Here is a 12,036-nt window from a genome sequence, read left to right as displayed (position 1 = left end):
GGTTCAAGTTCATAGCTCCATGAAAGTGGCTGGACAGGTTGATAGGGTGGTTAAAAAGGCATATGGAATGCTTGCCTTTATTAGTCGAGGCATTGAGTTCAAATGTCAGGAAATTATGTTGCAACTTTATAAAACTCTAGTTAGGGTGCATCTGGGGTATTGCCTACAGTTCTGGTCTCCCCATTATAGGAAGGATGTTGAGGTTTTGGAGAGGATTGAGAAAGTTTTACCAGGATGTTGCAAGCATGTGCTACAATGAGAGGTTGTTCAAGCTTGGGTTGTTCTCTCTGGAGTGGCGAAGGGGAGATCTGATGGAGGTTTGTAAGGTCACCAGAGGTATAGATAGAGTAGAGAGACAGTATCGCTATTTCAGGGTTGAAATGCACAATACCAGAGGGCATGGATTTAAGGTGAGAGAGGGCAATTTTGAAGGAGACGTGAGGGGCAAGTATTTTTACATAGAGAGTGGTGGGTGCCTGGAAAGCACTGCCTGGGGTGGTGGTGGAGGCAGATACATTAGGGACTTTTAAGAGACATTTGGATAGGTACATGAATGTGAGGGAAATGGACAGATATGGACATTATGCAGGCAGAAGGGACTAGTTTAGTTGGCAGTTTGATTACTAATTTAATTGGTTCTGTGTTTAGTGCTCGATGACTCTATAACATTGTGGGCCTAAGGCCCCGTTCCTGTGCTGTACCACTCTATGTTCTTTGTTCTAAGGAAGAAAAATAATTTCAGGCCGTATATTGTATACACTTCTGACATTAAATATACCTACTGAAAAGTGAGAAAAATGAAATATTTAAGGGGAACATGATGAAAAACTTCTTCATTCAGGGGGCGGTGGAAATGTGGCCTGAGTTGCCAGTGGTAATGGAGGATGTGGGTTTGATTTCAACTGTTGAAAGAAATTTGGACAGGTATGTGGATGAGAGGGTTATGAAGGGTTATGGTCCGGAAACAGGTTGATGAAACTGAGCAGAATACTAGTTCAGCAAGAACTAGGTGGGCTGAAGGGCCTGTTTCTGAGCTGTAATACTTATTAACTCTAAGACCATTCAGATTCCAACTCCCAATTAATCAATGTGTTAATTGCTTATTCAATTGGGGATTTCAGGATACACTAATCACTCTGAATGCAAAGGAAAGATGGCAGCTGGGGCATCAGGATACAGGAGGAAGATGATTGGGGGAAATATTGCAAAGCTCTTGAAAGAACCTTTGACATGAGATGCTTACATGAACACTAAAAACTGGTCAACACAAACTGTAGGATGGCCGTTGTTAGATTGTCACTAGCAAGAAGGCAAAGACAAGATGTGCCCCAAACACAAGACTTCCCTCCACCTTGGAATTCTTGCAGCTCCTTTAAACTTTATCAGGGGTGATAATGACTTAGTACTGACTGGACACAGTTTACACACAGAGCTGTAATAACACCAAGGAAGACCCTGAGCTGCTGGAGAGTCATATAGTACGGAAACAGACTCTTCAGTCCATCTCATTCATGCTGGCCAAGATGCCACCTGAGCTAGCCCCATTTGCCTGCATTTGGCCCATATTCCTCTAAACCTTTCCTATCCTGTCCAAGTGTTTTTTAAATGATGTTAATGTATAAAACCATAAGATATAGGAGCAGAACTAGGCCATTTGGCTCATTGAGTCTACTACACCACCTTATCACCTTTCCTTCTCACTGAACTTTTCACATCCTGACTAATGAAAAAATCTATCAACTTTGGGCTTAAATGCACCCAATGACCTGGCCTCCGTAGCTGCCTGTGGCAATGAATTTTACAGATTCACCACCCTCTGGCTGAAGACGTTCTCTTTATCTCCATTCTAAATGGATGTCCCCCAATTCAGAGGCTGTGCCCTCTGATCCTAGACTCCTCCACCATAGAAGAATCATTCTCATGAACCTTCTCTGAACCCTCCCCACATCAGCACATCCTTTCTTAAGGGGCCCAAAACTGCTCTCAATACTCCTAGTGAAGCCTCACCAGTGTCTTATAAAGCCTCAGTGTGACATCCTTGTTTTTATATTCTAATGAAATAAATGGTAACATTGCCTTTGCCTTTCTCAACCTGCAAATTAACCTTTAGGGAATCCTGCAACAAGACTCCCAAGTCCCTTTCCATCTCAGAATTTTGAATATTTTCCCTGTTTAGAAAATAGTCTATGCTTTTATTCCTTCCACCAAAGTGCATGACCATACAACTCCCAGCACTGCATTCCATTTACCACTTTGCCAATTTTCTTAATCTGTCCAAATCCTTCTGCATCCTTCCTGCTTTCTCAACACCACCTTTCTATCATCCGCAAACTTGACCACAAAACCATCAATTCTGTCATCTAAATCACTGACATACATTATCAAAAGAAATGGTCTCAACACCAACCCCTGCAGAATACTACTTGTCTCCAACAGCCATTTGGAAAAGGCTCCCTTTATTCTCACTCTTTGCTTCCTGTCAGTCAGCCAATTTTCTACCCATGCTGGTATCCTTCCTGTAATGCCATGGGTTCTTATCTTGTTAAGCAGCCTCATCTGTGGCACCTTGTCAAAAGCTTTCTGGAAGTTCAAGCACACAACATCCACTGATTCTCCCTTAATTATACTGCTTGTTATTTCCTGAAAGAATTCTAACAGGCAAGATTTTCCTTTAAGGAAACCATACTGACTTTGGCCTATTTTGTCATGTGTCTTGAAGTACCCTGAAACCACATGCTTAACATTGACTCAAGCATCTTCCCAATTACTAAGATCAGTCTAACTGGCCTATAATTTCCTTTCTTTTGCCTCTATCCCTTCTTGAAGAGTGGAGTGACATTTGCAACTTTCCAATCCTCTGAAACCATGCCAGAATCTTGAAAGAAACCATGCTTGAAAGATCATTACTAACACCTCCACAATCTCTTTAGCTACCTCTTTCAGAACCCTCAGGTGTAGTTGATTGGTCCAGATGACTTATCTACCTTTCAGTTTCCCAAGCACTTTCTCACTTCGGCCCCTGACTTTCTTGAACTTCTGGCATTCTGCTAGTATCTTCCACAGTGAATAATGATGCAAAATACTTAATTCAGTTCATTCCACCACTTCCTTGTACCCCCATTACTACCTCTCCAGTGTCATTTTCCAGTGGTCTAACATATATTCTCACTTCTCTTTTACTCTTTATATATCTGAAAAGACTTTTGGTATCCTCTTTGATATCATTTGCTAACTTGTCTTCAAATTTCATCTCATCTCCCTCCCCCACATCTTACTTAGTTGCCTTCTGTTGGTTTTTAAAAGTTTCCCAATCTTCTAACCTTCCACTAATTTTTGCTCCATTATATGCCCTCTCTTTTGCTTTTATGTTGGCTTCTGACTTCCCTTGTCAGCCACGATTGCATCGTCCTGCCTTTAGAATACTGCTTCTTTGGGATGTATCTATCCTGTGCCTTCTGAATTGCTCCCAGAAATTGCAGACATTGCTGCTCTGTTGTAATTCCTGCTAGTGTCCCCTTCCAATCATCTTTGGTCATCTCCTCTGTCATGCCTCTGTAATCCTCTATACTACTGATACATCTGAGTTTAGCTTCTCCCTCTCAAGTTGGAGGGTAAGTTTTATCATATTATGATCACTGCCTCCTAAGGGTTCCTTTACCTTAAGTTCCATAATCAAATCCAGTTCATTACACAATATCCAATCCAGAATAGCTGATCCCCTCATGGGCTCAAGCATACGCTGCTCTAGAAAGTCATCTTATTGCCATTCTACAAATTCTTTCTCTTGGGATCCAGCGCCAACCTTTTTTCCCACAATCTACCTGCATAGTGAAATCCCCCATGATTGTTATAACATTGCTCTTTTGACATGCACTTTCTATCTTCTGTTGTAATTTGTAGCCCACATCCTGGCTACTGTTCAGCAACCTTAATATAACTCCCATCAGGATCTCTTTACCCTTTCAGTTTCTTAACTTGGATGTGTATCCTTGGATGATAAGCTCCCAACTGTAAACTTCTTTCAGCCGCGACTCAGTAATGCATACAACCTCATACCTACCAATCTAACTGAACTATAAAACCACCTGCTTCATTCTCTATACTGTGTTCATTTTAATATAACACCTTCAGTCCTGCCACCATCACCTCTTTTGATTTTACATCCCCTTTTACACTGCAACTCATCCCATTGATTGCAATTTTGCCTGTCCTTCCTGACAGTCTCACTACACACTGCCTCTGCTTGCAAAGCAACAGCCATATCCTCAAGCCTATCACTCTGGTTCCCATCCCTCTCAATCTGCCTCAATCACTTCCTCTGGCAGCTTGTTCCATATAGAGATGGTCCTCTGTGGTGAAGTAGTTGCACCTCAGGTTCTTTTTAAGTCTTTCCCCAATTTGGGGTCCACAGAGCTCTTGGTAAATGGTCCATGTCACTTAAAAAAAGGTTGAGGATCCCGGCCTTAAACCAATACCCTCTAGTTTTTGGTTCCCTTTCTGTGGGGAAAAGACTGTGTGCATTCACTCTATCTATGCCCCTCATGATTTTATGCCCTTCTACAAGGTCTGCCCTTACAGAGCTACATTACTGACAGAAAATATTGGAAACACTTCGCAGTTCAGATAGTGTGAGTTCAGGTGCTGGGATCTCTGGAGGTACACAGTGAGAATGGCTGTGGGAGTGCGTGACACAGGCAAGGAGTGAGATGATGGCCGATGATTGGATTGGATGTCAGGACTGAATTCTTGGCTTCCACCACCAATGGCAGAAAGCAGACACACCGTTGATGAGGTCCAAGTAGCCATCACAGAGCAGAGCCACCGGGGATAGTCTCCTGGTTTCAGTATCGGAGTCTAGGCTCTCAATAATCAACAACTCATAGTTCAGCCCAAAGCACTTGTAACTTTGCCAGTCAGGCATGTAGGTACATGTGGAATCTCTGATAATCCCTGTGGGAACAAAATCAGAGGCATTAAAGGCAGTTTCTGAAAGGGAAGGAACAAAATCTAACTGTTTCAACACTTCTACATCATACCATCTCCAAACGCAACCCCACTCCTCACACTCTTACACTCCATTACATCAGAGATAGACGCCATTTCTCACATCCAAATGGCCCCCCATGCTCATTCTCTACAGCTCATGGGTCCCAGCACTTGTCATTATGTCCCCAGTTTCCTGAATCCCCTTGAATGCTCCTCTGTCATCAGAAGTAAATTCTCTTTCGAAACTGCAGCACTGTTCTCCCTGCAGCTTGGCACAGAAGAACTAGCCCAGATTTAGATGGCTTCTTTGTCAGTGACCTGACTTCTGCCCAGAGATGCTGTGCACTTGTTGTGGTGAACTACATATACCTGTCTGGACAGGCCCCCCCCCCCCCCCCCCCGCTGACTGCTCCTGTGGCTCCTCCCACAGACCCCGGTATAAAGGTGATTGGAGCCTGAGCCCCGGCCTCAGTCTCCAGGATGTAGTGTGGTGGTCACTTGCTGCTTGTTCTTTCTTCCAGCCAATAAAAGCCTATATCTCGCCTCACGTCTCCGAGAGTTATTGATGGTGCATCAATTGTCATGGGTGGAGGGGAAGTAGTGACCAAACTGATGAGTGCTGGGAAAACGCCTGAACTCTGATTCTTTGGAACTGGTTTATTATTGTCACCTGCACTGAGATAAAATGTCACTGGCTTCAGTGGCTGGTATCTGGAACTTGCTGCCAGAGAGTGTGGAGTCAGGTAGAGTTACAGAAATCTATGGAAAAGCAGGCCCTTTGGCTCATTGTCCCATCCAAGCAAGTCCCACTTGCCATCATTTGGCCCAAAACCTTGTAAACCTTCACTATCCATGTACCTGTCTGCCTGCCTTTTAGTAATTATTATTGTACCTGCCTCAACCACTTCCTCTGGCAAAGCATTCCACATACATTCCCTTTGTGTAAGACCAGTTCCTGTCAAATCTCTCCCCTTTCACTTTAAACTCATAGCCTCTAATTCTTGATTCTCCCACCACGAGGAAAAGACTCTGTTCATTCACCCTATCTATGCCCTTCGTGGTTTTATACACTATAAGGTCACCCCTCAGTCTCCGTGCTCCAAGGAAGAATGTCCTAATCTGTCCAACCTCTCCCTTCAGCTCAGTCCCCCAATCTATGGCAACATCCTTATAAATCTTTTTGAATTCGTTTTGACTTATTAAGTTTTTTACATCAGGATGACCAAATCTGAAGTCAACACCTCAGCAACACCCTATGCAATCTGATCATGACTTCCTAGACCGCTGCCCTCTCTTCTGTCTCTCCCAGCACACGGTTCTGACCTTTGTGTGGCGCCACTTGGGATACAGGAATACGGCTCCCATTCAAATACGTCAGCAGAACTTTTGGGATCCGGTAATCGCCGAGGCCACGGCGATTGTCTCCATTCCACTCATACTCCGACTGTGGGATGACAGCTCCAACTGCCCCCAGGAATGAGCCATCCAGGTCTTTCAGTAGGGCTTTCTTCTTGCCATCACAGTCCATGTCCACACAGTCACTGGGGTTTACCTTACTGAACACAGACAGGAGTGAGAGGAGGGGCTTCCCTAGCAAGGCCAGACCAGCAACAGAACAGGCTCCTGAAGAAGGCTTTTCAGCCTGAAACTTTGTCTCCTTTTCTCTCCCCACAGATGCTACCAGGCCTGCTAAGTGATTCCAGTATTTACTTTTTTTAAATTTCAGATTCCCAGCACCTGCAGCTTTCCTGAGAACCTGAGATTCAGACAGACCATGGTCAGGGTTTGTTTGGGGAGGAGTCCAACTTTGGGATGTCTAGTTCCAGAAGAAATAACAGGAACTAGAACCATAGGGACAGGGAAGAATGTTCGATATGCACATACACTGCTAAGTATATGCACAAACACAGACACAGCTGGGCATACAGGGACATAGTCACACAGGTATATAACCCCACACACGGGTGCCCCTTTGGTGAGGGAAGAGTAGGGTCAATATTACTTGGTCAGATGTTGAGGGTGGGTGCTTTGGTGGCCGAGGTCAGATTGGGGGAAGAAGGAGTCTTTGTCCCAAGAGCCACTGAGGGAGGGATTGAGAACAAGTCCCCGTTGGATGTATGAGGAGGAGGAAAGGGGGCTGACTGCAAGATCCTGCAAATGCCTGAAATTGAAAGAAAGATGAAGGGGGGAGAACACGGCAGCTCAGACAGCAGTTGTGGAGAAGAAACTGAGGTAGCGTTTCAGGCTGGTCAGCCTTCATCGGAATGGGTGACTTGTAATTGAACTGGTTCGCTACCCACTATGGCTTCCAACCATCTCACCCCACCCACCAGTCAGTGGGAAGGCTCCCTAGGTTACAGCCTCCACAGCTGACAGTCCCTAACTCACGTGACATCAGGCCTGTGTATGAAGACCTTCCCTCGCTCCTCACTCTGGTCGATGGTGATCCTCTCCATCAGCACAGGGTGTTGCATGTCCTCATTGTTAGGGTTACTGATAAGCATGACGTTCAGCTCCTTGGAACACACACCCCAGAATCCCACAAACGTTGTGTCTTTGGGGAAAGGAAAAATAACAAATGTCTAATTAAACAGCATTAACATCTCAGCTTGTTCACAAAATCTCTCTGGGAACAAATGCTCCTTCTGATCCCAACCCCTCCCTCCATTCCCACCTACCATCCCCCCCCAGCACCCTTCTCCCATCCTCCCAACCCTTCAAGCACAAGCTCTCACACTTAAACCCCTCCTTGTCACCCCACCCCTCCCCCATTTCTCCAGCTACCACCCATGATGACACATTCCCTCCTACCATCTACCCAGGACACAGTTGCCCCTCTCCTGGAGGTTTAGACAGGAATAACTGAGGATGCTCCATGAACCAAGACCACATTCTCACTCAAAGACATCCCATGAGGTTATGGAGATGACAGAAACAAGCCCTTTGGCCCATCGAGTGTGACCATCATCCCTCACATAAACTAAACCCATTTCATTCTCCCCACATACCCATCCATTGCCAAAGCTCCACAGGCAATTTATGGTGCTAATTAACTTACCAATCATTGGGATGTGGGAGGAAACCGGCAACCCACACACGTACAGGAAGAACATGCAAACTCCACAGGCAGTACCCGTGGCTGGGACTTAACCTGGGTCTCTGGGATGGTAAGACAGTGGCTCTACCCACTGCTTTACTGTGTCACTGGTCACTTACACCTGCAACCTCTGACACGATCCCTTCACTTACTCTGCACCATCATCAGCCCACTAATGGCTGGGTAGCTGATCAGCACAGAATGCTGGTGTCTAGGTGCAAAGTTGCTCCCTGAGGCAAATGTTGGCCAACAGATCCCGCTCCTTCCTGTGGCAGGGAGAGAACACACTGATTAGTCCCAGGCCTCCCACAAAAACCACATCTTCATTGTTCTTTGTAAGGATGGTTCTTACCCCAAGGCTGCCTGGAACTCCATTTGTTCCTTGCATTGGTTGAATCAGAATTGTTTTGCAGAGTATCTGAGCAATTGAAGCCAGGGCTAACACCAACAATCAAGGCATTCTTTAGGGAAAAAAATCAACATGCAAATTAACAAAAAATTACTGCAATTATCTGCATGTTCTGAAATCACTAGACCATCATTCTGCATAGAATACCTTTGGATAATTTTCCCATTTCTTGAAGAAATATCAAGGTCTATCTAATCCCATCCTACTAAAATTGTCAAGGGGTGCTTATTGATCAGTGACCCAGCAGATACAGCCTTGGGGACAAGGGGTCAATGAGGGGTGCAGATAAAAACTCTGGTTGGGAGAACTTTGGAACTGGAGGTCCATGGCTTAATTTTTCAAACAATGCATCCCAAAGGGTGATGTATAATTTTAAGTGATTGGAGGAAACTATACAGGGGAAGTTAGAGGCAAGTTCTTTACTAAGAGAGTGGTGAGTGCTGGTCGAGGCAAATACAGTAGGGACATTTAAAAAAACTCTTAGATGGGCACATAGATGATAGAAAAATGGAGGGCTATGTAGGAGGGAAGGGTCAGATTGATCTTCTAGTAGGGGGTTATAAGGTCAGCACAACATAGTGGGCCAAAGGGCCTGTGTTGTGCTGTAGTGCTCTATGTTCTATAAGTGAACCAACATTGCCTGCTTCCCCCCATCTTACTGGGGAGCTAATTCTGACCTTGCACTGAGTTATTCTCTCCATGCATTTGACCTGATTTGTTATAACCTTGTTTGTTACAAACCATGGTTTACAGTGTGTATAAAACCAGACACCAGGGAGCTTCATCACCTGTGAACAGGAGTGAACCAGCTCAATTAGCACTCAGTATGTTGAGCAAGAATGAATAAAGCTTCACTTTGTCATCTATCTCATGGCTCTAGATAGATTAATGCAGCGGAGTGAGAGCACTTACAGTAACACGAACAGTTTTATTGGATATCTGATGTGAGAGTGCGGGAGGTCCATAAATCATTGGAAAAATACCCAGTCCGTTGTCCACCAGGGTCACATTAGAGACTTGCACAGAACCTTTTACCTGTAATAAGGACAAGTTAGTTTTCATGTTGAACAAAAACTGATAGACACTCTCCAACTGCAGGACATTTCTCACTCTGACCTGCCCTTGCAGCGTAACCCTCAGGTTCAGCTGGCCACGCTAGTCTAGGGGAAGACAGTCACTGGCCCCGCCAAACGAGTGAAATCTCTTTTGTGTGGATGCTGTGTGATGTGTTATCCTGTTACAAATCAGTACCACCAAATATCAGACAATATGCCATATGCAATTAAACAATTTAGCTTTACAATTCTTAATTTGACTAGAGGGGAGAAGAGAAACAAAAAGGGCTAATTTTAATGTAACAGTCTAATGTGTATGTTGGAGCTCATAATTTCCCGTCCCTTAGGCCTCCATCGATTTTCCCCGGGTGTTGTCGACTCCTGGCCCCTCACTCCAAGTCCACTCTGTCCTGCAGTCTACAGCCTCTCCTTTCTCGTGTCTTCTCCCTTCATATCTTGCCGAACAAAAGACCACAAATACCTCGTTCTCAGGCACACAAGAAGAAAAAAACGCTCTCCTCATTGGACAGGGCACATTCGAAAGCCCCCGTTATCTCTAGTCATAACCCAAACACTGCTGCTACAATGAACCCTTTACATTAGCAGTAGAGCCTTCCCCAGGGTGTTACACAGCCATGGCTGGTACATGTGAGTTTCTAGTCCCTGGTTGGTCAAGGCATTAAATGTCAAGGGTAGGTATTAGACAGTCTGTGTTTGGAGCTAGACACTTATGTTTGACACTTATATGGCCTGAATATTACTTGTCATTTATTAGCTATGCCTGAGTGCTGTCTAAATTTTGCAGAATGCAGTAATTTGTTATTTCACTTGTGAATGGAAATGATCATTGTGCAATCATTAGGGGACATACCCATGTTTGATCTTATAATAAAATCAAGGAAGCAGTGGAGAGGACAGGGCCCAGAACACTCATGACCCCTGTAATGATCTCTGTATTCCCAAATATCAGCAATCAGCCTTACATGCACTTGATAGCCAAGCAACTTTTGATGTAGAAAATTTCAATGCATTTATAACCTTCTTGGTTAAAGAAATGTGTTCTTATTTTACTCCTAACTCACCAAACCATCCTGAGACTACATCCCCTGATTCTCAGCCCTCCGGCTGGCAGAGATGACAGCTCGCCTGGCCATCTCTCCAAAATTCTTGTGCTCAAGTGCAAAAATCTCTTTCTTCCAAACTCCAGAACTCTCTAAATTTCTCATAAGAGGACAAAACCCTCATCCCAGGAATCATTCCAGGGTGCTCGTTTCAAGGATAGTTGGTTCAAAGACAGAAGGAACCACAGCTGAAGTCCACTGAGATCTATCAAAGTCCTATACTATCTCAGTGAGGCTCCTCACTGACACACTGATAAGCTCCTACCTTGACATGTACATGCTGTAGCATCTCGGCCAGTACCCTCACTGTCAATTCTACCTCAACACCCACAAACTGTACCATCTTGGCGGGGCACTGAGACCCACAAACTACCATCTCAGCCAGGACCCTCACTGACAAGCCTACCCCAACACCTACAGATTGTACCAACTCAGACAGGACCCTCAGTAACAGTCCCAACACCTACAAACTGTATCAACTCATGCAGGACATTCAGTGACAGTCGCTCACTGACATGTATAAACTGTCATTAACTAAAAGTTCATCCTCAGTTGCCTGTGCTAATCACTCAATTGATGAAAGTTGCAGCTACTGCAACCGGGAAATTTAGTTCTGTTGTTATTGGAGGCTATTGCATTTAGCAAAGTTGAGATTCATCAGTCTCTGCAGACCAGCAGCATGGTCCACACAGGCAGCCATTAGCTCAGGTCAGTCATCAGTACACTTCCAAAGCTACAGGTGAGGTGAAGTGCAAATAGTCAAACATTACCTGGGTAATCACTCAACTGACTCAAGGCAGTGACTTCCTGGTCAGTCCTGGGCACCGGTGATTGGATTGAGGAACAGGGAACAAGGGTCCTTTGAGTAAGAGGAATCCAAGGGCCTAAAAGTGAAAGGTGACTTCTTACCTGGAAGTAGATGCCAACGTCCTGGCATTTCCAGACTATGAAACCTTGGATAAGGGAGCATTTGGGGAATCCATCTCCATTCATGTAAACACCAATCTGTCCTCCACGGACCTCGTTATTGGCCCAAGGTTCAGCAGGGTTTGGTTGTCCTACAGACAATGGCCAGTGGTTACATCATACAGGCCCTGTGTGGGTACCCTGACAGGTTGTAAATCTGTTCCTCCTAATCCTCCCAACCAAGGAACAATACCCCTCTATACACTCCCAGAGTCAGTTTCACACTGGGAACCAATACCCCAGCCTCTGAGGCTCACAGAGTTTTGCAGCTTCTTGCTGTAATTCAGCCCTTTCAGCCAAGTGGAAGCTTTGGGAATTTTCAGAGCAGCCCACTGGTTGAGACAACAGACTCTGGGTTCCTTGTCCAGCCCTGCGGGCCTGCTTTCCGAGGGCCTGGGTGAC

At 45.0% G+C, this 12,036-nt stretch overlaps 1 protein-coding gene across 1 annotated transcript in view; it reads right to left on the bottom strand.

The window, feature by feature from the left end:
* pkhd1l1.1 (PKHD1 like 1, tandem duplicate 1) overlaps positions 1 to 12,036 on the bottom strand; it is a 147,448-nt gene that overhangs the window by 18,577 nt on the left and 116,835 nt on the right. The window contains exons 65-71 of the mRNA XM_059986258.1: positions 11,578 to 11,726; positions 9,405 to 9,527; positions 8,436 to 8,544; positions 8,236 to 8,349; positions 7,375 to 7,540; positions 6,310 to 6,542; positions 4,783 to 4,950 (exon numbers count right to left, since the gene is read on the bottom strand). Of these exons, the coding sequence (XP_059842241.1) occupies positions 4,783 to 4,950; positions 6,310 to 6,542; positions 7,375 to 7,540; positions 8,236 to 8,349; positions 8,436 to 8,544; positions 9,405 to 9,527; positions 11,578 to 11,726 (1,062 nt within the window). The remainder of the gene's footprint in view (positions 1 to 4,782; positions 4,951 to 6,309; positions 6,543 to 7,374; positions 7,541 to 8,235; positions 8,350 to 8,435; positions 8,545 to 9,404; positions 9,528 to 11,577; positions 11,727 to 12,036) is intronic.

Source organism: Hypanus sabinus, chromosome 1 (genome assembly GCF_030144855.1).
Source record: "Hypanus sabinus isolate sHypSab1 chromosome 1, sHypSab1.hap1, whole genome shotgun sequence".
NCBI classification, from domain to species: Eukaryota; Metazoa; Chordata; class Chondrichthyes; order Myliobatiformes; family Dasyatidae; genus Hypanus; species Hypanus sabinus.
Note: the sequence above shows the minus strand (reverse complement) of the source record. Positions and strands in the feature narration are given on the sequence as shown.